Source organism: Bos indicus x Bos taurus, chromosome 3, assembly GCF_003369695.1.
Source record: "Bos indicus x Bos taurus breed Angus x Brahman F1 hybrid chromosome 3, Bos_hybrid_MaternalHap_v2.0, whole genome shotgun sequence".
NCBI lineage: Eukaryota > Metazoa > Chordata > Mammalia > Artiodactyla > Bovidae > Bos > Bos indicus x Bos taurus.
Window position 1 is genome coordinate 31,751,816 of NC_040078.1, and position 24,224 is coordinate 31,776,039.

General features: G+C 37.7%; 1 protein-coding gene across 2 annotated transcripts in view; it reads right to left on the reverse strand.

Moving 5' to 3' along the window:
• Nucleotides 1-24,224, reverse strand: part of RAP1A (RAP1A, member of RAS oncogene family) — an 86,497-nt gene that overhangs the window by 15,822 nt on the left and 46,451 nt on the right. The window contains exons 1-3 of one of the 2 annotated variants that reach the window (XM_027536175.1): nt 22,375-22,442; nt 3,805-3,888; nt 1,894-1,962 (exon numbers count right to left, since the gene is read on the reverse strand). In XM_027536175.1, the coding sequence (XP_027391976.1) occupies nt 1,894-1,962; nt 3,805-3,861 (126 nt within the window). In that variant the 5' untranslated portion in view covers nt 3,862-3,888; nt 22,375-22,442. Of the gene's footprint in view, nt 1-1,893; nt 1,963-3,804; nt 3,889-22,374; nt 22,443-24,224 lie in introns of those variants that run through there. The other variant, XM_027536176.1, reaches the window with a different exon arrangement.

Genomic DNA, 24,224 nt, shown 5'->3' on the forward strand with positions numbered 1-24,224 from the left:
TAACAACTGGAAGCCTTTCTCTACCAGTTTGCTGTATTGGTGGAGACCTAACTTGGTAGTATAATAAAGAATAGGAGGTCTCAAACACATTCTACCAGGACTGTTAATGCTGAGTTTAGATATTTTTCTGACCACCTTGAAATATGAGCATTGATTTCTGTTATTATTAGAAGGCAGTGGTCATATTCTGCAATTTAAGAAAAACAGCAATTAACAGGTATAGTTCTAAAAGGGAAAAAAAACAGCATAAAGTATGTATATTTATATTATCTTCAAAACAAGGCACAAAAGTACCAAGTAGCTCAAAATATAGCCAAGATTTGGGGGTAAAGAAAACTGACCACTTACCACATTCAAGTCGTCAAAGTTTTACTAAAATGTGCCCCCAATTTAATACAGAGTAAAATTTAAATTGAAGAGATAAAGGGAACACAATAACACTGAACTCATACAGTTTTCAAGACTTTAACAAAAAGGTACTTCTTTGGAAAAGCTGTGTGCATAAGGTGAAATTTTATGTACTAAATTCTATTTTCCCAGGGTTTTACAGAAAAAGAGAAGGCTGGCCCAAAGAAAGTACCAACTATTAATGGTTTGGAAAATTTTTAATAAATATGGGATTAAGAAAAGTGCTTCAGCACTCAAGGTACAGATCTCTGTTTATAGTTGAAGCTTTAACCAGCAACTTATTTGGGGGAGATTTCAGTAATGCAACACTGTCTTCTAAAAATAAACTTGTTAACCTAAGGACTATTTTAAACTGCTTCTGTGTCAAATAAAGGATTGATGAAGAGGACCATGGGCAGTTCTACAAACTCACACTCCACCACTTATAGGACTAATGTGATAATAATCTGCACAATCTGTGAGGGGGCATGTTCAATGAATAATGGATTAGGTCTGTGGTTTCTCAAAATATCACAATTTTGTTTCCAATTTGCAGATAATGAAACTGCTCTGCTGGTAGGCTTAATGAACTTAATTCAGCAAGAGTTACAGTACTATTTAAGGTAAATTCTAGAACATCTGACAACACAACCCTTTCTTATTTGTTGAAAGGCAGGTTTAATCTTTTGGATGGGGGCGCCTACCAGGCTTTCTTACAGCACTGTCTTTTCTACCCCATAACATACTTGGGAAATAAAATCATGAAAGTTCGCCACAATTCTAGCTAGTCTTATAATTAAATACAACAGTACTTTTTGTCAAGACCAACTATTGAAATTTATTTTCCTTTTAAATAAGTGTTATTTTTCAGAAAGTAGTTTTTGGTTCACAGCAAAACTGAGCAGAATATATCCCTTCCTGCTCCTTGCTAGCCTCCTCCATAGCAGCACCCGACTTGTATCAGACTGGTACAAGTGGGAGGGTCAATGAACCTATATCTGTATCAACACATTACCATGCAAAGTCCATGGTTAGCAGTTTTACTCTTGGTGTTGTGCTTTCTATAGGCTGGGATAAAAATGTACAGTGCCAGGTATCCACCCCTTACAGAATTATACAGAATCCAAATATAGAATTTTTTAAGTCTAAAGATGAAATATTTCTGAAGTTATTTAACTACATAAAAATAACTTTCAGTCACAGTATAACTTCAAGCATAAAGTGATCCTAATTTTAGTCCATAAAAAGAATTAAAAATATACCTAAAAAATATACTTATTTATATGCAATTTTTCTACATTCAGAAAATTCCCATCGTTAAATGCATACATTAAAGAACGATTAACAATCAGTAAGAACACAGAGCTCTCTATAGTTAAGCAATAGTCTGTCTTGGTGAAACTTTTTAAAATAGATACAGAGTATCTGTATCATTTCTCAAAACTATTTTCAAAAAAGCTATTCCATGGATACTTGTAAGCATGTGTATACAAGTTTCACGTTTACCTTTCTGTAGGAATCTTCTATCGTTGGGTCATATTTTTCAACAAAAATTCCCTGAACAAACTGAACTGTCTAGGAAAAAAAAAAGCAGATAAAAGTTAAGGACTTAGAAGAAAAACCTGCCCGTCTATTAGGTCGTTTAATGTCACAAAGTGGTAAAGATTAAGTGAAATTATGTGAAAACTCTGGGTGAACATGCAAATATAAAGTATCATTGTTTTTCCTTATAAGGACACATTCATAGTTAATAATATATTTATGAAAGGAGGTGGTCATGTTAAAAACGGTCAGCTGACATTACACTGTTAAAATAATTACTATATTAAGTTTTAAAATACAACCAGGATACATATACATAAGGACATGGATTCTCATTCACTAAAATCTGAAAATTTATCAGTGTTTCCTATTACCCACCTTTATGTATCTATAGCAATTTTTATCTCATGCCCTCAAAGGATAGAGGCAAAAGTTATAAATTTTAAAAAGTTTTGAAACATGCTTTCTAATTGTGGGGGGAAAAAAAAGAGGGAATTAAAATTTATTGAGTGTATTAAATTTATAATCACAGTCACATATCATATTCACCCTTTTGCTATTGCTAAGTCACTTCAGTCGTGTCCGACTCTGTGTGACCCCATAGACGGCAGCCCACCAGGCTCCCCCGTCCCTGGGATTCTCCAGGCAAGAACACTGGAGTGGGTTGACATTTCCTTCTCCAATGCATGAAAGTGAGAAGTGAAAGTGAAGTCGCTCAGTCGTGTCCAACTCTTAGCGACCCCATGGACTGCAGCCCACCAGGCTCCTCCATCCATGGGATTTTCCAGGCAAGAGTACTGGAGTGCCAGCTGAGATTCAAATGTCATTCACACTTCAACTAGCCAGTGAAATATTTTATACACTATTTTAGCTTGCACTAAATAGGTCAACTTGAATATGGTCAGCTTCAACTATCTGTAATAGTGGTTCCATCTCCTCAGCTCTCATTTACTCTTCAATCTACCCAGGATGGTTATGACATCATTCCTACTGAAGCTGCTTTGATCACAACAAGCTACCTCTGTGTTATGACTTCTGCACAGTCATGTAAAGGTACTCTTTATATCCAAGTATAAAGATACATTGTTCCATCCTGGATCCTTCAATCCTACCCACTCTTTCAAGGTTGAGAGGTACTCAGAGCACTGTCCTGACTTTTCTCTCTCTAGTCCCTCCCTAGACAACCTCACTAATTCCTATGGATTTCTATTTTTATTCATGGACATATGAAAAAGTGCAAAAGACACAAAAGCATATGTAATGATAATTGAACCTATTTATTACCACTTTTTCCAATTCTATTCCCAAGGAAGTGACTGATATGCTATTTGTAACTTACTGAACCTTGCAGAAATAGTCTCTGTTCTTTTGTAATATCTCCAACTTCCTTTCTTATCTCTATGAAGAAGACTGTGACTATTTTGTTGACAGTTGTAACTTTAGAGTCTGATGTTGTAGAAGCTCAATAAATAATAAATACAGCATGTGTACAAAAAAATGACCTTTATGCTACATAAGCCTGGGGTAGGGTAGGATAGGAATTATTCCACTGGTACCTTTAATGATCAGTTTTCCCCACTAGAAAGTAAATTCCTTAGAAATGAGAATAATTTCTTTCTTTTAAATCACAAACACTAATGTTTGCCATATTATAGATAGTTAATAAATATTTGGTAAATGAAAGAAGAAGAGCCACCATTATAAAAATACACATCCATGGTTACTCAATGAGTCTGGGTCCCCTGGTGAGCCAGATACTAGGCATATAAAAACAATGCCACTTTTTCTCTTTAGTGACTAGAAATTGTAAGGCAAGAAGATATGAACATCCTTTTTGTATTATATTAATTCATTATAGTTAGCTGGCTAACTTACCAGAGCAGACTTCCCCACGCCTCCTGAACCAAGGACCACTAGCTTGTACTCACGCATGATGTGGTCTGTTTAAATACTGATAATCTGAAAGAAAAAAAAAAATCAAAGATTAGTAAACATGCTAAGAATAGCCTAAGAACATACAACTGTTACATAAAATAACATGACATTTTTCATTTTTGTTTGTTTGTTTTTCCTGAAAACTATCCAAAGTTCTGACCAGAGGTCTTCTTTGTTGAAAAAAGGTAATTCATTTGAAATTCCAGAATCCTCGTATTTTTTTGTTTTGTTGTTTAGTCGCTAACTTGTGTCTGACTCTTGTGTGATCCCATGGATGTAGCCTGCCAGGCTCCTCTATCCATGGGATTTCCCAGAGACTGAACCCATGCCTCCTGCACTGGCAGGTAGATTCTTTACCCCTGAGCCACCAGGGCTCTCCCATTCATATTTTAGTACAGAAGTAAGCAAACCAGGGCTTCCCTGGTGACTCAGCTGGTAAAGAATCCGCCTACAATGAGGGAGACCTGGGTTGATTCCCAGGATGGGAAGGTCCCCTGAAGAAGGGAAAGGCTACCCACTCCAGTACTCTTGCCTGGATAATTTCATGGACTGTTTAGTCCACTGGGTCACAAAGAGTTGGACACAACTGAACAACTTTCACTTCACTAAACAAACCCTAGAGTAAAAAAATACTCTCAGTTCAGTTCAGTTGCTCAGTCGTGTACGACTCTTTGCAACCCCATGAACTGCAGCATGCCAGGCTTCCCTGTCCATCACCAACTCCCAGAGTCCATCCAAACCCATGTCCATTGAGTCAGTGATGTCATTCAACCATCTCATCCTCTGTTGTCCCCTTCTCCTCCTGCCCTCAATCTTTCCCAGCATCAGGGTCTTTTCCAATGAGTCAGCTGTTCGCATCAGGTGGCCAAAGTATTGGGGTTTCAGCTTTAACATCAGTCCTTCCAATGAACACCCAGGACTGATCTCCTTTAGGATGGACTGGCTGGATCTCCTTGCAGTCCAAGGACCTCTCAAGAGTCTTCTCCAACACCACAGTTCAAAAGCATCAATTTTTCAGTGCTCAGCTTTCTTTATAGTCCAACACTCACATCCATACATGACCACTGGAAAAACCATAGCCTTGACTAGACGGACCTTTGTTGATAAAGTGATGTCTCTGCTTTTTAATATGTGGTCTAGGTTGGTCATAACTTTCCTTCCAAGGAGTAAGTGTCTTTTAATTTCACATCTGTAATCACCATCTGCAGTGATTTTGGAGCCCAGAAAAATAAAGTCTGACACTGTTTCCCGTCTATTTGCCATGAAGTGATGGGACCAGATGCCATGATCTTCGTTTTCTGAATGTTGAGCTTTAAGCCAACTTTTTCACTCTCCTCTTTCACTTTCAACAAGAGGCTCTTTAGTTCTTCTTCACTTTCTGCCATAAGGGTGGTATCATCTGCATATCTGAGGTTATTGATATTTCTCCCGGCAATCTTGATTCCAGCTTGTGCTTCATCCAGCCCAGCATTTCTCATGATGTATTTGGCATATAAGTTAAATAGGCAGGGTGACAATATACAGCCTTGTTGTACTCCTTTTCCTATTTGGAACCAGTCTGGCGTTCCATGTCCAGTTCTAACTGTTGCTTCCTGACCTGCATACAGATTTCTCAAGAGGCAGATCAGGTGGTCTGGTATTCCCATTTCTTTCAGAATTTTCCAGTTTATTGTGATCCACACAGTTAAAGGCTTTGGCATAGTCAATTAGCAGAAATAGATGTTTTTTTTGGAACTCTCTTGCTTTTTCGATGATCCAGCAGATGTTGGCAATTTGATCTCTGGTTCCTCTTCCTTTTCTAAAACCAGCTTGAACATCAGGAAGTTCACGGTTCACGTATTGCTGAAGCCTGGCTTGGAGAATTTTGAGCATTCCTTTACTAGTGTATGAGATGAGTGCAATTGTGCAGTAGTTTGAGCATTCTTTGGCATTGCCTTTCTTTGGGATTGGAATGAAAACTGACCTTTTCCAGTCCTGTGGCCACTGCTGAGTTTTCCAGATTTGCTGACATATTGACTGCAACACTTTCACATCATCATCTTTTAGGATTTGAAATAGCTCAACTGGAATTCCATCACCTCCACTAGCTTTGTTCATAGTGATGCTTTCTAAAGCCCATTTGACTTCACATTTCAGGATGTCTGGCTCTAGGTGAGTGATCAAACCATGGTGATTATCTGGGTCATGAAGATCTTTTTTGTACAGTTCTGTGTATTCTTGCCACCTTTTCTTAATATCTTCTGCTTCTGTTAGGTCCCTACCATTTCTGTCCTTTATTGAGCCCATCTTTGCATGAAATGTTCCCTTGGTTTGTACAGGAGACAGGCATCAAGACCATCCCCAAGAAAAACAAATGCAAAAAAGCAAAATGGCTGTCTGAGGAGGCCTTACAAATAGCTGTGAAAAGAAGAGAAGCAAAAAGCAAGGGAGAAAAGGAAAGATATACACATTGAATGCATCCAAAGAATAGCATGGAGATATGAAAGCCTTCCTCGGTGATCAATGCAAAGAAATAGAGGAAAACAATAGAATGGGAAAGACTAGAGAGCTCTTCAAGAAAGAAAATACTCTACATGCTTCCAAAAAAAGCTTAAAAACAAGCTTCAAAGGATTGAGTCAATCCATAGAAAAAACTGCCTGTCAGGACAAGTCCAAAATTTTTTTAAAGAAGAAAAAAAATTCCACCATTCAATAATATAAAATTTACAATGTCCACAGCATCCAAAAAATTATTACAGATGACAAAGAAAATATGACCTGAAATTAGGGTGGAATGAGTCAACTGAAACAGTCCCAGAACTGAGACAATGGAATTAGTCCATAAGAACTCTAAAACTGATATGATAAATACGCTCAAGGATTTAAAGGAAAATATAACGAGGAGAGAAATGGTAGACATAAAAAACAACCAAAATGAACTTTCAATGTTCAAAAATAATGTCTGATGCGCTTAACAGTATCTTAAACACTGCAGAAGGAAACTTCAAAGGAACTGAGATAAAGATAGAATAAAGTTGATGATAAGGAGGGTAAAGAGTGGAGAGACAGAGGAGGATGGAGGGAGAAAAGAAAAGGAAGAAGGAAAATAAAAGAAGAAAAAAGAAGAAAACCACTGGACAATATCCAGCTATCAGGTAGGCTAATATGTTTGTAACTGGAATGGGGGGGGGGGGGAATTCGAAAAATAAAACAGATAATAAAATACTTTCAAAATTTGATAAATTATAAATTCATAGATCCAAGAAATTCAATGCATCCTCTCCTTAGTATAAATACAAAGAAAAGAACAATGCATAATAATCAAATTCCTGAAAGTTGTCAAAAAGAGAAAATCACACGAAGCCCAAAGAAAAAGTTTAGATATAGAAGAACAAAGTTATGAAAATATATAGATTTTCTCAAGAAGCTAGGCAAGACAAAAGAAAATACACCTTTCAAATGCTTCAAGAAAAATATGGTCAACCTAGAATGCCAAATACAATGAATATAGCCCTCAAAAATGAAAGTGAAATAAAAAATCCTCTCAGATCCCCAAAAAAGAAAGAAAAACTGAGGAGAGGAAAAATGTTCACCAGCATTCACTTAATATACCATAGGAAAGGAAGGGAACAGGAAGAATGATGTTCAAGGTTCTTACGTTATATTTGTAGTAGTACAGTAATATTATTTGAAGGTAGGTAATTATGTATCAGGCCTTCCTGGTAGCTCAGCTGGTAAAAGAATCTGCCTGCAATGCAGGAGACCGGGGTTCAATCCCTGGGTTGGGACGATCCCCTGGAGAAGGGAACGGTTACCCACCCCCGTATTCTGGCCTGGAGAATTTCATGAAGTGTATGAAGAATTTCCATGGGGTCGGATATGGGTGAGTGACTTTCACTTTCGCTTTCAATTATATGTTAACGATGCATACTGTACATACTAGAGCAATAACAGGGATAGAAGGGCAGGGAAGAAATGGCAACCCACTCCAGTGTTCTTGCCTGGAGAATCCCAGGGACGGTGGAGCCTGGTGGGCTGCCGTCTATGGGGTCACACAGAGTCGGGTACGACTGATGTGACTTAGAAAGCAAGCAAATAAGCCAAGAGCTGAGATAAAATGAAATACTGAACAACACAATTAATTCATCCACAAAACAGCAGGAAAAATACAAGCAAACAAAAAAGCACAGACGAGATGGGAGAAATACAAAACAGGATAGAATTAAAAGGCAACCACATCATTACATTAAATGTAAATCATCTATTCTAATATTCCAACATTCAAATTCAAAGGCAAGATAAAAAAAAGCAAGACCTAATTATATGTTATCCTCAAGAAACAAACAAATACAAGAAAAGTTAAAAGTAACATTTACTAGTGACAAAGTCACAGTTGGCACTAACATTACCACTGTGGTTTGTTGCCTGCATCCAAAATAGAAACAAACACTAAATTTCATTTAGAGGTTGCTGTTACTGTTAAGTCCTCTGACTCTTTGCAACCGCACAGACTGCAGCACGCCACACTTCCCCGTCCTTCGCCATCTCCTGGAGTTTGCTCAGACTCATGTCCACTGAGTCAATGATGCCATCCAATCATCTCATCCTCTGTTGCCCCCTTCTCCTCCTGCCCTCAATCTTTCCCAGCATCAGGGTCTTTTCCAATGAGTTGGCTCTTCACATCAGGTGGCCAAAGTACTGGAGCTCTAGCATCAGTCCTTCCAACGATTATTCAGGGTTGATTTACTAACCTTACTAACATTTAGAGGTTAGTAAAAAATAAAGATGTATCTTTTTTTTTTCTGTACAAGTGCTGGGGACTCTAGATTATGACTCCCTACCTATTCTAAGCAGTTAGCATTTTAGGTTACTCTAGTCAGTGTTCTCAAACATTTTGGTTTCAGATTTCTTTATACTATTTGCTATACTCTTTTTTATATGGGTTCTCAGGAATGGATGCTAGATTTTTTTTCCCAATCTTTTCCTGCATCTATTGGTACTACGTTTTTCTCTTTTTCTTCTACCAATATGTTCACGCTCACCACTTCCGTCCAACAGTACTAAGCTATATACAGGAGGCTCTGTGCGTGTGCTCAGTTGTGTCTGACTCTCTGCCTCCTCCTGGACTGCTGCCTGCCAAGCTCCTCTGTCCATGGCATTTTTCAAGGCAAGAATACTGGAGCAGGTTACCATGCCCTCCTCCACAGGATCTTCCTGATCCAGGGATCAAACTGTGTCTCTTGAGTCTCCTGATTGGCAGGTGGATTCTTTACCACTGTGCTACCTGCAAAGTCCATAGGAGGTTTTAAGCCTATAAGCCTATGCAAAAGGAAGAAATGAAACTTATTTTCACAGGCTGACATGATTCTATATGTACAAAATCCTAAAAGGAATATGCAAAAAAAAAAAAAAGCTACCAGACTAAGAAGTGAATTTAGCAAGGCTTCAGGATAAAAGGTTGATACAAAAAAAGGCAATTATATTTCCATATACTGGAAAAGAACTGGAAATGAAATTTTTTAAATACCATTTATATTAGTATCCAATAAGAAATACTTAGGTAAGTGTAACAAAATGTGTGCAAGACTTCTGTATTAAAACTACAAAATGTGTCTGGTTAAGGACTTAATGATTATAGAGCTATGCCATAAGATATGTCCATATCATTGTTAAGATATCAAGTCTCCTCAAATTGATATACAGATTCAATGTGATCACAATCACAATCTTTTTGTAGAAACTGACAAGATGACTTCATTTATATGAAAATATAAATAAGAATAGCCACCACAGTTTTGGGGAAAAAAAGAAAACATCTTATACTACCTGATTTCAAGACATACTATAAAACTACAATAATAAAGACAGTGTTGTATTAGCCTAAGGACAAACATAGAGCAGTAGAATCAAATCAAGTCCAGAATTAAAACCATGGACATACATTCCATTCATTTTTTACAAAAGGGACTGTGGTACCCATCCTCTCAGATGCTCTCCAGTGATCCTGGCCTCTTGGTAGTCCTGATTTGTGTTGTTCCCTCTCGTATTCATATCCTTGTGTAGTTTCTTCCCACGCTTACTCAAGATTGGTTATGTGACCAACAGAAAATGGCAGACAATATCTGACTTCCAAGATTATCATCTAAAAGGCATTGCTTGGACCATTGTCTCTGGGATCACTCCCTTTGAGGGAAACCACCACCATGTCATGAGGACAATCAGCCATTCTAAGAGGCCTCTGACCCATTTGTCAACTATGTGAGCCAGCCGCCTTTGAAGCCTGTCTTATAGTCAAGCTTTAATTCAGATAATTGTAGCCTCAAGAGACCATAAGCCAGACTCTTCCAGTCAAGCTACTCCCAAATCTCTAATCCTTAGAAAGTGAGGGACAATAAATAATTACTGTTGTTTTAAGACAATAAGGTTTGGGTTCATCTGTTACACAAGAATAGATCATTAATACAGGGGCTAAAAAAACTCAGTGTGTAAAAGTCTTTTCAACAAGTCAAGCTTGGGGGGGGGGGGGGGGCGGTGGGGGGGAAGAACTTCAACTCTTGGTGCTCATACTAGCCAAAATCCAGAAACAATACAAGTATACATCAAGAGGTGAATGGGTAAATGGTGGCATATCCAATCAATGGAATACTACTAATAAAAAGAAACTACTGACAGATGCAGTAATGTAGATGAATCTGAAAAACATGCTCAGCAAAATCAGCCAAATATGAGACAGTGAATATTGTATGATTCCACTTACATAAAATTCCAAATACGAAACTCAGTTATAGTGCCAAAAAGCTACGTGGGACCAGTGGTGATAGGGCAGGAGTGATGACTACAAAGGAGCATAAGGGAACTTTTCAGGGTGAAGGAAATGAGCTCTATCTTGATCATGATGGTAGTTACATGGGTATACAGATTTATCGAAACTTACTGAACTGTATATTTAAAATAGGTGCATTTTATTACATGTAAATTATAGCTCAATAGAATTAATTTAGGAAATTCAATGGGAAAGAGGGAAGAAATTTCTCAGACTAACAGTTATATGTGAAAGTCAAAGTATCAGTCATGTCTGACTCTTTGCAACCCCATGGACTGTAGCCCACCAGGCTCCTCTCTCCATGGAATTCTCCAGGCAAGAATACTGGAGTGGGTTGCCATTCCCTTCTCCAGGGGATAATCCCAACCCATGAATTAAACCTGGGTCTCCTGGACTGCAGGCAGATTCTTTACTGTCTGAGTCACCAGGGAAGCCCCCAAACAGTTATATATATATACATACTGTTAGAAACCGAATATGCCCCCTGAAAATTCTTATATTAAAGCTCTCCCCACAATATGATGGTATTAAGAGGTGGGACCTTTGGGAGATAATTAGGATTATATGAGGTCATAAGGGCAGAGCCCTCATGTATGGGATTATACCCTTGAAAGAGGCTGAGAGCTTGCTTCTCTCTGCCCTCTCCCATGTGAGGATACAAGACAACCAAATACAAGCCAGGAAGTGGGTCCTTACCAAACACCTAATCTGCTAGGGCACTGATCTTGGACTTCTCAGCCTCCAGAACAGTGAGAAATAAATCTGTTGTTTAAGCCACACAGACTATGATAATTTGTTATAGTGGCTGGAACAAAGCAACATGGTAAGGATAAATTAGTAGACTATGTAACAGACATGACAGCAAGAATAGCTTTGTTCTGAATCAAATATTTTTAAAATATCTCCCAGGTAACAGGTCTGTTAATATGGACTAGATACCAGGGACAAAAAACAAAAATATCTGTTTCCTTCCTCAAAGAGCTCACAGAGGGGAAAAAAAAAAACACAAAAAACTACAATATAGTTGCAAACAAAGTTACTATAGAGACAAGACTAAAGGGTTGGGGAAGGATGGAGGAACAGAGAAGAGGGGCAGGAGGAGAAGGGGACGACAGAAGATGAGATGGCTGGATGGCATCACTGACTTGATGGACGAGAGTCTGAGTGAACTCTGGGAGTTGGTGATGGACAGGGAGGCCTGGCGTGCTGCGATTCGTGGGGTTGCAAAGAGTCGGACACGACTGAGCGACTGAACTGAACTGAACTGACATAAAAGCTAAGTGAAAAGCTAAAGAGGAATGTTATAGGTATGTAGTGAAGGGCATTCTAAGCAGAGGAAACAGGTGAACAAATACTCCAAACTATTAAATACAGAAGATTCAGGGAATACTGCATAGCTCAGCATGAGTAAAACACAGGGTTTAAAAATAAGGTATGGAAATTGAAGTCAGGTATGGAGACTGGGTTATGCTTACAAAAGCATTTGCCATGTTAAGAGTACTTTTTATCTAGTAAGCAATGAGGAGAAAACAATGATTTTTTTTTAAAAGTAATGTATACACAAATATTATATAATTATAATATAGAAAACTGATACAGTATATAAGGGAGATCAAAGGAAAAGAGAGATCAGAGATAGAATAGCAGGAAGCTACTGTAACAGCTCAGGTGGGAAATGACACAGGCCTGTAGAGTAGCTCTACAGCTGAAGGCGGGCAGTGTTTTTCTGAAGGTAAAACTGACAAGACTCCATAGCTGATTAGAGGTTATTACTGAGGCTTTTATTAAGAGGATTGAAGAACAGTCAGGATAATTCTCAGGTATCTATCTTGGGCAATTTAGGGGGCTGGTGGCACACCTCCTCCAATTAAGATAGGAAATATAAAAGAAGATTTAAAAAGAAAGTTAAATCTTTCTGCCAAAAATTAAGTTTGAGATGCTTACAGGAAAAGCAGGTAAACAACTGACAGACCAAGTCTGGAAGCTCAGTAGAAACCAATAAGGACTTAGGAGTGGGTGTTACAAAAGAGGGTAGTAGTTGAAACCATAGCAGATGAGATCAAACAAGGAGAATTTATTAATTCAGTGAAAACAGAAGAAAGCTAAGAACTGAACTCTGAGAAACAACCACATTTTACTATCTAGATGAATAGGAACCTGAGGAATAAACGAGGTGGGAGATGTTTGTGCTGGATACTAGTAATCCTATTAACTCTTATCTGTACCAAGTAGTCCTTTCATTTCTATGGGGTGCAAAAAAGCTAACTATTAAACACAAGAGACAGATCCCCATATCCCTAACCCCCTTTCCAGGCTCCCAGTGATTCTCAGTCTGGGGATTACTGTCATTTTAATAAGAAGCAAATTCATCATCTCTCTTATCCAAAAATGTGTATCTTTTTAGAGGGAATCCTAATATAGCAAGGCTCATTTATGCTTCCCAAATTGCCTCCTAGGGCAATAGCATTTGGGGAAACGCACTCAGACGTGGCCAAATTATTTTGGGTATTCTATAACAACAAAATATTTGGCCCCCGTTCCTCAACTTGAGGAGCAAGACAGTCAACTTACAAAGTTATTTTTCACGTGTTTTGTAAGCACAGAAAATCGTTTTCTTTACACCAAACAAGTACCATGGATTATAAATGTATACACATATGCACACATGCAAATACAATAATAATATAGCTCAGATAAGGAATCACATACAAATACCAATGAGGAATAATGTAGATGAATATTTTCTTTTTAAAAGGGGTTAGTTCTAACTTATTACTGCCAAGTTAGAAAACCACTACGTTCTTCCAAGCAAATCCCATGCCTTTTTATGGAAATCTCCTGTGCCCTGCACTCCCAACACAGCACCAGAAAATTTCTCACTCTGGTTAAGACTCGCCGACAAATAAGGAGGATAAGAATAAACATTACACTATGCTTACATTTTAAGTCAATCTTGAATCCCTAACACTATGGCCCAAGTTATAATATAACAATTTTTTCATGCTTCAAACTTCAGTAAAACTACTTCTAAATTTCACAAAATAACTTAATGATTTTCCCTGTGATACAAATAGACCTGCTTTTACTGTTTTTAAATATTTAAACTAATTACAAGATGAAATGATTTCTCCTGTACAACTGAAGTTATGAAACAAAATTCATTAAAGGAAATTTAGTTGTGACAAGAAATTTTGGATAAAAAGTGTTTTACATTAAGGAACACTGAAACTTTTTAACAAGCAGTTATACTGTTGGTTATATTTAAATATTTACAGAAGCTGTGAATATTTTAAATCTGACAACTGACCACAAAATACTGGGGATGGGTGGGGATGGTGGTAAGTAATATGGAAATGATGGTAAGACTTAACTTTCTAAAATAAAAAACAACGTTCCTCATAATACATCATAGTGGAAAGTCAATCGTTTCTGTAACATGAAGTCATAGTACTATCCCACTGAGAGATTATCTTCCTTGATACTTTCTCCTCTTGTTTTTCTCAAGACTAGTACTTTGGGGGGAGGATATATATGGGGATAAAATAATCAGACATAATATACTTACAAATGAAGTTTATAAATTAGTCTTCACATTCTAAAACCAGGTAACTCAGCTCAACAGTACTTTCTTACCCCTTACCAAATGAAAGAAGATAAGCTCCTGGAAATAGAAAAGGCAAGCCGGAACTCTCAAAAAGAGTAGACAATTAGTCACTGATTTGAGTAAAATCTGACAAAAGGCAATAAATTCAACAAGCAGCAGAACAAAAGCCAAAGAAAACAGAATTAAGAGGATCTATAAAACACTGTAAAATAAATGTAATATCCTTAAAGAAAACCGTGAAGCTATTAAATCTACATAAAAGACCCTGGAGTGACTTGCCTGGCAGTCCAGTGGTTCAGAATCCGCCTACCAATGCAGAGCACAAGAATTTGATCCCAGGTCTGGGATGATCCCACATGCCTCGAGCAACTACGCCCAGACACAACTACTGAATGTGTGCTCCAGAGCCCTCAAGCCGAAACTATTGAAGCTCACACTCCTACAGCCTGTGCTCCATAACAATGAGAAGCACCCATGCTTGCTGCAACTAGAGAAAGCCCATGCAAAGCAATGAAGACCCAGTGCAGCCAAAAAGTAAATAAATACATTGTAAAAAAAAAAAAAATTAAAAATTAAATTATGCAGAAGTGGTGTTGTATGACTTCTGAAGCTAGAAAGGGTGCGAGAAATTCCTCCTGGATCTCTATTTGAAGTCTGAAGTCATGCCTTTGGGCCCAGAGTTAAAAGGCTGCCCTGAAGTGGCCACTTTGGAAAAACCATAGAGATGGACAGAGCTGCCAGAGGAGCCCCAGCTGTGAGACCTATCAACAAAGAAGATAATTCCAGACAGCCACCATTTGACTGCATCACTCAGAGGAGAGACCTTGGGCCAGATCTTCCTAGATGAGTCATTCCCTAATTCCATACTCAAGAAACTATGGACGATAATAAATGGTTACTGTCTTGAAGTGAAAGCCGCTCCATCCTGTCTCTTTGTGATCCCGTGGACTAGAATTCTCTAGGCCTGAATACTGGAGTGGGGAGCCTTTCCCTTCTCCAGGGGATCTTCCCAAGCCAGGAATCAAACCCAGGTCAGATTCTTTACCAGCTGAGCCACAGGGAAGGCCATTGAATACCGGAGTGGGTAGCCTGTCCCTTCTCCAGTGGATCTTCCCAATAAAGGAATCAAACCAGGGTCTCCTACATTGCAGGTGGATTCTTGACCAACTGAGCTATCCGGGAAGCCTGGTTACTGTCTTAAGCCACAATAATTTGAATGGTTTGACTACTAAAAACAGGAGGTAGAAAGGAAAAAACAAAAGAACAAAGAACAGACGGACAAACTGAAAATAATGGATAACCTAAATATCATTAATTACATGAGTACATATTCAATAGGAAAAATGAAAATTAAAATGCAAAACAAAACATATATATAGCAAAAGTTAACAGAACCAAAGGGAAAACTAGTCAAACAAAAAATCAGGATTAGATTTTAACAAATTCAATAACTGAGAGAAAAGGAAGACAAAGTCAGTAAGGATATATTAAGGATTTGACCAAATAATGAATCAACTTAATTCAGATGACATATATAAAACACCACACCCCAAACCCAGCAACTGCAAATTACACATTTTTCTAAATTGCATATGGATCATTTATTAGAACAGACAATACTGGGCCATAAATCAGGTTTAAACAAATTTCAAAGGACTGAAATCATACAAAGTGTACATTCTGACCATAATGCAATTAAATTAGGAACCAATACAAAAATATAATTATATAATCTCCAAATGTTTTTAAGTTAACACAATCCTAAATAATATACAGGTCAAAGAAGAAATCAGATGGAAAGTAAAGGATCAGAGCTAAATGATAATAAAAATATATATCAGCAAAAATTATAGCTAAGTATTTGATTATCACTGTAAAATAAGTACAAAAATCTGAAAATAAAACTGTGATTATCTCAACCTTTTAGTTTGGGAGAAGACAGAAAGGAAGGCATGTTAAAAGTCTTTCTCTTCTTGGGAAGAGCATAAAGATACTGAGCCTCTCTTTTTCCATATACTGAAAAAATATAAATAAAGCATGAAAAATATAATATCAATAACTAAATCACATATAACTTAAAAATCACTAGAGGAAAAACAAGCACAGAAAACTTGACCAGTGCCAGAATCACAAAGTGAAAACTAAACAACACAAAAGAAAGGTAAAGAAAAGAGTATAGGAATAAGACAAAATAAATCAGTAATCCCAATAAAAAGAAATCCTAAATCCTAATTCTGCAAACCACAAATGATACAACTTTATTCTATGCAGATTATGATGACAAACTTAGAAAACAATACACTTTTCTTGCATGTAGCAAATCTTCTAGCATGCTATATTACTAGCTGGCTTTGTCTTTTCTTGTTAAATACTGAATTCAGTATTTTAGCAATACTGAATTCAGTATTTAACAACAGAATGCCTGAACTACAGTAAGCGTTTCTTTTGTGGCAATTCACTCTAAAAACATCTCTAGATACAGTCATCTGTTCCTTTGAACTCTATACTCACTAAACAGAGTACATTCCATTTCTGGATAATTTTACATTGCTGTTTCTCTGTAGTGGCTACTTGTTGGGCCCCTGCCTCTGATGCTAAACATTATAAAGAGAACTCTCCCAGGCTATGCTCCTTCAAATATTTGAGGACAGCTATTTCCCCAACCATAACCTCTTTTTCAATAAGCAGTCCTATTCCTTTTTCAAATGATGGTTTCAAAATCTGTATTCATTCTGTTTCCTCTGCAAAAGTTTTAGGTCTTCAGTTTAGTTCAGTTCAGTCACTCAGTCGTCTCCGACTCTTTGTGACCCCATGAACTGCAGCATGCCAGGCCTCCCTGTCCATCACCAACTCTCGGAGTTCACTCAAACTCATGCCAATCGAGTCGGTGATGCCATCCAGCCATCTCATCCTCTGTCATCTCCTTCTCCTCCTGCCCCCAATCCCTGCCAGCATTAGAGTCTTTTCCAATGAGTCAACTCTTCGCATGAGGTGGCCAAAGTACTGGAGTTTCAGCTTTAGCATCAGTCCTTCCAATGAACACCCAGGACTGATATCTCCTTTAGAATGGACTGGTTGGATCTCCTTGCAGTCCAAGGAACTCTCAAGAGTCTTCTCCAACACCACAGCTCAAAAGCATCAATTCTTCGGCACTCAGCTTTCTTCACAGTCCGACTCTCACATCCATACATGACCACTGGAAAAACCATAGCCTTGACTAGACGAACCTTTGTTGGCAAAGTAATGTCTCTGCTTTTCAATATACTATCTAGGTTGGTCATAAATTTCCTTACAAGGAGTGTCTCTTAATTTCATGGCTGCAATCACCATTTGCAGTGATTTTGGAGCCTAGAAAAATAAAGTCTGACACTGTTTTCACTGTTTCCCCATCTATTTCCCATGAAGTGATGGGACCAGATGCCGTGATCTTCGTTTTCTGAATGTTGAGCTTTAAGCCAACTTTTTCACTCTCCTCTTTCACTTTCATCAAGAGGCTTTTTAGTTCGTCTTCACTTTCTGCCATAAGGGTGGTGTCATCTGCATATCTGAGGTTATTGACATTTCTCCCGGCTTTAGGTCTTACATTCTCTTAAAAGTAATATATGCTAATTAGTACTATTAGCAGGCATTATGAAAAGGCTTATAATAAAAAGAGCAGTCACTGTATCTCCTTGTGTGTGTGCGTGCATCTGTGTGTTAGTCATTCAGCCATGCAGAACTCTTTGTGACCCCATGGACTGGAGCCTGCCAGGCTCCTCTGTCCATGTGATTTTCCAGGCAAGAATACTGGAGTGGGTTGCCATTTCCTTCTCCAGGAGATCTTCCCGACCCAGGGATCGAACCTGGGTCTCTCACATTGCACCCAGATTCTTTACCATCTGAGCCATCAGGGAAGCTCTAAACCTTAACCTATTTCCAACTTCTAGTTCTTTCTCTGAGTGTTCTCCATACTTCTGAGTAAGATATTTATACTCCTATCTCTTGATTTTTAGTTTTAGATATTGCTATTATGGTAGGTGAGAATTCTAGCTCTCTTAACACAGAGCAAAAGAATATACTAAGATTACATTTCCTTTTTCATATAATATGTGTTTATTCTGGAATTGTCTACCAACATTTTCTACCCAAACTTGCCAGATAATCTATCAATATCATACCCTTCTCTCCCCTGCTGCCGTCAAAATCCTTCCTGGAGCTTGCTTTAATCTGTACCAGCTGCTCTCTAGGCCTGCAGATGTCTATCAGTCTAGGACTTTGTTATGTGTTGGTGTGCTTCAAAGTGCCTATCTACAGAGGTTACCACCACTAATTCTTCTTTTCTTTAGTCTATGGTTTTATTTTCCCCAACACCACAAAGGAATGCAGTTCCAATATTATCATATCTCACAAATTTTCAAGAGAAGCTAGAATTCTAACGTTTGGGAAAGCTTCCAGTTTAAGCTGGGAATTAAACTCAAATTATTTGTGTGTGTGTTTACACACACACACACACACACACATATATAAAAAAATATGGAGAAGGCAATGGCACCCCACTCCAGTACTCTTGCCTGGAAAATCCCATGGACAGGGGAGCCTGGTGGGCTGCAGTCCATGGGGTCGCTAAGAGTCAGACCCGACTGAGTGACTTCACTTTCACTTTTCACTTTCATGCACTGGAGAAGGAAATGGCAACCCACTCCAGTGTTCTTGCCTGGAGAATCCCAGGGACGGGGGAGCCTGGTGGGCTGCCGTCTACAGGGTCTCGCAGAGTTGGACACGACTGAAGTGACTTAGCAGCAGCAGCAGCATATATAAATATATATATATGTATATATATTTTTAATTGGAGTATACTTGCCTTACAATGCTGTGCTGGTTTCTGCTGTAGAACAATGAGAATCAGCTATATGCTTACATATATTCCCTCCCTCCTGAGCCTCCTATCCCTTCTAGGTCATCACAGAGCACTGAGGTGAGCTCCCTGACCACTATTATTTCTACTGCTCCTCCAGAAAATAAGGAAGTTGTCCCTATAAGTCAGCATCTTTTTTAAGTACACTGTCTAAATCAATTGAACAGTGTGAATATGAACTACAGGGCTGGTGACAATATTTTTTTAAAGAGAAAGAAAGAAAACACTACAGATCATTTTCAGTACTGTGTCATTACTTTTTTGAACCAGCATCGAAAACTTAAAAGAAGAAAAGCTTTTAAAAGCACAATGTCTCCACTGCTTCTCAGGTTCTTACATTTCTTTGAGGGCTTCCCAGGTGGTGCTAGTGGTAAAGAATCTGCCTGCCAATACAGGAGACATAAGAGACATGGGTTCAATCCCCGGGTCAAGAAGACCCCCTGAAGGAGGGCATGCCAATCCACTCCAGTATTCTTGCCTGGAGAGTCCCGTGGACAGAGGGGCCTGGTGGCTACAGGTCACAGGGTCACAATATCTCACAAAGAGTGGGACTGAAGCGACTTGACACAGTACATTTCTTTACTAAATGACACTTCCTTCTTTATATATTAAAAAGGATCATAAATACTACCATTCTAAAAGAAACTCATTCATCAATTATCCCCAAACAAGTTTTTACTAAAATTTTTAATAAATTATGACTGAGACAATTATTCCATTCGTTGTACCCTTGATATTCTCTACAAATTCAAAGTAAAGGATTAAAATGTTTAATCCAACCATATTACTTTATCTAGAGTAAAATTTCTGGCAAATTTGACCAGTGGTCTTGAAAGACTTAATACTAGTATGCAACAAATGCAATAATCTACCATTTGAAGTTATTCCTTAAAAAATGTGTTAGTAAGTATACATGTTTCGTTTACAATAATCTTTGTAGCATCTGTAGTTACATCTCTTTTATTATGGTCTCTCTTCTGATGCATCCTAGTAGATCTGTTAATTCTATTAGACTTTTTCTAAAAATCAACTTTGGCTCTGTTGACTCTTCATTGTTGGCTTCTTTTATATTTCTTTAATATCTACTTTTATGTCTATTATTTCCTTCTTTTCTTTATTCTGTCCTTTTTCTAATTTAGATTGAATGCCTGGCTCTTTCATTTTCAGCCTTTCTTCTTTTCCAATGAGTATCTCAGAGCCTCAATCTGGGATCTCTTTCTTCTACCCAAAGTGTATCTTTTAGAATTTCTCTTAATGATATTCTACTGGTGGTAAAACATTTTAATTTTTCTGAAAACTTTATGTACCTACATTCTTAAAAGATATTTTAACTTTAATAGTTATTTATTCTCAGCACACCATAGTTATTCTTTTCTTTTGGTTTCAGTTTCAATTTTTCCTTTTAATAAACTAGTCTAATAGTAGATCTTTTGAAGGTAATGTGTCTTCTCCTTCAGACTATTCCTGATTTTGTGCAAATTTAACTATGACATGTTTAGGTATTGTTTTTTCCTCTCCTGTTTAGGATACACTTCTTGAATTTATGCCTTTTTGAAATTTTAGAAATTCTCAATTATAAACTCTTCAAATATTATTTCTACTCGACTTTTCTTCACATCTGTATTCTGCTTTGATAACTGTTAGATCTTATGCTTTTCTTGTATTGGTTAAGGTTAATATGAGACTGGGCTGATACAGTAAGAGATTCTACTATGGCTTAAACAAAATTCAAATTTTTTTCCTCTCTCACGTGACAGTAGAAAGGGACAGTTCAGGACTGGTTTGGCAGCTCAGCAGTCTGAGAGCTGAGCTCTTGTATCTTGTTGCTCTGTCATCCTTAGAGTACTGCCCTGTGCCACAGAGCTAAACAGTCCACTACCATGCCCACATTCCAGTCTATGGGAAGGAAGAGGATGGAGCTGGCGCATCTCTCTTCTTACAGGCATAAACCAGAAAGCAGAACTTCTACTTGCATCCAAATTGCTGAAACTGACACACAGTCAGAAAGACACTGAGATGGAAGCTATAGCTGGAGAGCAAAGCTTCCGACTAATAGTGATTACTCAGATGGAAAAAGAAATCAAGGGAATTTAGCAATCTCTGCCCCAATTTTCAAATTCTCTTTTCTTCTCTTACATATGCTTTATCTGTGTCTCTGCATTTTGCTTAATTTATTTTTCAGGTCATCTTCCAGCTCATGAATTCCCTAATCTATTGTTAAACCTATCTATTGAATTTAAAACTTGTATTTGTATTTTTCATTTCCAAAAGTTCTTTTATTCATTTTTTCTCAAAGCCATTGGTAATTGTTCATAGTCATTCTCCTTCTCACAGCATTATGGTGAAATGTTCAGAAGTCTGAACTTAGGATCCATATTGCCTGACTAGAATCCTGCTCTACTATTTACTAAACTCTGACTAGAACACTGACTACGAAGAATCTGGGAATGACACTATTAAACAGAATATGGGAGACTATCACTCTATCCAAAAATATTCCCTAAAAAAAAAAAAAAAGGAGGGAATACCTATCTTCTTTTAGCAACAGAGTAAATCATCATAAAGTACATCAGAGTGGACCGCTTTTTATATGTAGTATAATCTACTTAGATGAATATTCTTCAGCAACTGTTATCATTACAGGCAAATAAAACATTTGTAAACCATGAAGAAAATTTTATAGGCAGTGACTAATACTTTCTATGTTGCCCCCAAAAGATTTTTCTTTAAAAGATAAGTCTTACTAAGTTAACTTTACTAATCTATGCTAAGTATATCAGTTATAGAATCCTGATGTCAGAATCTTGACATTTCCATAAATAGAGATATTTACTCTAATGTTATTCCCTTAAGGGCACTGCCATATAAATTACATAACCATAATCTGAAAATTTAAGACTAACACTAAAGCAAGTCATAGCAAATTAAAAAAAAAAAAAACATGAATTTAAAGAGGCTTCCCAGGTGGCGCTAGTGGTAAAGAATCTGCCTGTCAATGCAGGAGACATAAGAGACCTGGGTTCGATTCATGGGTCAGGAAGACCCCCTGGAGCAGGGCATGGCAACTCCAGTATCTCGTCTGGAGAATCCCATGGACAGAGGAGCCTGGTGAGCTACAGTCCATAGGGCTGCAAAGAATTGGACATGACTAAAGTGACTTAGCATGCATGCACATGAATTTAAAATAATTTCTAGAGCAAAACAGCATACCTGTCACAAATTTCTGAAATCTTTAGAGACTTCACTTCTTAAAACCAACAGAAATGTTGTGATCTCTCCTAGAAGGGAAAGTAAAACGATGTGACCAATAACCTCTATAGAGCATTTTATCATGTACAAAGCTCTTTATGTTTTAGTTTACCATATCAAAACTGTATATGATTTCCCCCACTATAAAGATAAGGAAACCATCTAAGGTTTAACTTGAGTTAACGACTTACGTGCAAAGTAACTAGGAAGCTCTATTCAAACTTATCCTGACAGTAAATGCCATTCTCTTTCCAATGTATTCTGCTTTGTTACATAACAACAACAAAACAATATTAACAGCATATATTTACTGAGAACTTACCACATGCCAGGCACTACCATGAAAAATCCTCACAAAAGTCTTAATGAGGTAGGTACTATAATTTGCCCAAACCACACATCCAGTAAGAGAATCCACACTTCAAACTTTGGCAGCCTGGATCCCAAGTTCACACTCTAAAACGCTAAATCACCTCTACTCTTATATGTGCATAGATACTTGTAAATACATGGAATACCTCTGGAAGGAAACTGAGGAATTAGGGGACAAGGAAAGATTTTTACTGTATGCCTTACATACATTTCTTGAAAGCAACAAAGGGGAAGGGGTTGGGGTAGGAATTCACTACAGATATGGAATTTCATGGGAAAAAAAGGTGTAGATTCAAGATAATGAAAAGCCTAATAAAAAAATTATTTTAAAAGAGTCCAGGTGGTTTGAGCATTTACAATGAACAGCTGGGATAAAGCTAGGGGGAAAGAATGAGTACATATGTGGTTTAAACAGTGATTAGGCTAGCAAGCTACCAAAGACCCTGTAAGATAAAAGACCTGAAATTTCCCTATCAGAGGAAGAAAGCCACTTAAGGTTTTTCAACAGATAATTCGAGGGAAAAAAAGATTAAAAAAAAAAAAAATCTCCCAACTTCTATGAGAAGTGTGTAGGTAGGAACAAAGGATTGAGAAATTGGAGCAGGAAGTCCAGTCAGGAAAACAAAGAATGGGGCTGGAATTTGAGACACAGAGAGGGTTAGCCTTAAAGTAAGGGGACATAGTTCCGCAACACTGTTGTGAACACCAAGTCAGATAAATCATATATATAGCACTTAGCACAGTGCCTGGCTAAAAAACAACTACTACACTTTACTACTACTTCACTGCTTTACTACTGTAATTAGAGTTACTGGTATTTGGAAAAGAACTGTGGAAAGGTAATGCAACACAAGAGTGCACAGCACTGTCAGATTAGGAACCCCAAATCAGGAGGCAGCATAATAAAATTTACTGATTCTGAACTTTATTGAATTGAAGGGTCATCAGTTCTCTGAAAACTGTTAGCACACAGAGAGAAGAGGCGACAAAGGAACCCAAACTAAGAACCCCTGATCAAAAGAAACCCCTGGCATATCTGGATCCCTGTGTGAGCCTGGGAAAGTTATTTGTTAATATACAATTTCCTTATTAGGGAAACAAAGCTGGATTAAGATACTGGTTCCTGATAATTAAACAAAATAACATATTTTAAGTAGGTACAAAATGCTTAAAACATGGGAGAAGTTAAATGCTTTCCCCTCCTAAAGTAAAAACACAGTATCAACATTTTGGTTTGATGAAAACACTGCCACATGAGAAAACCACTGCTCAGATTCTAATTTACTAGTCTGTTTGCTTTAAGAACTTCAAATCTATCTTAGCATGGCCAGGTTGTCATGAATTTCTGATTTGCAGAAACTCTGAAGGTTCCTGTGGGCAGAGCATTGGCTCTGTGACAAGAAATAACACACACACAGACACCTTTGTCTTCAAAATTT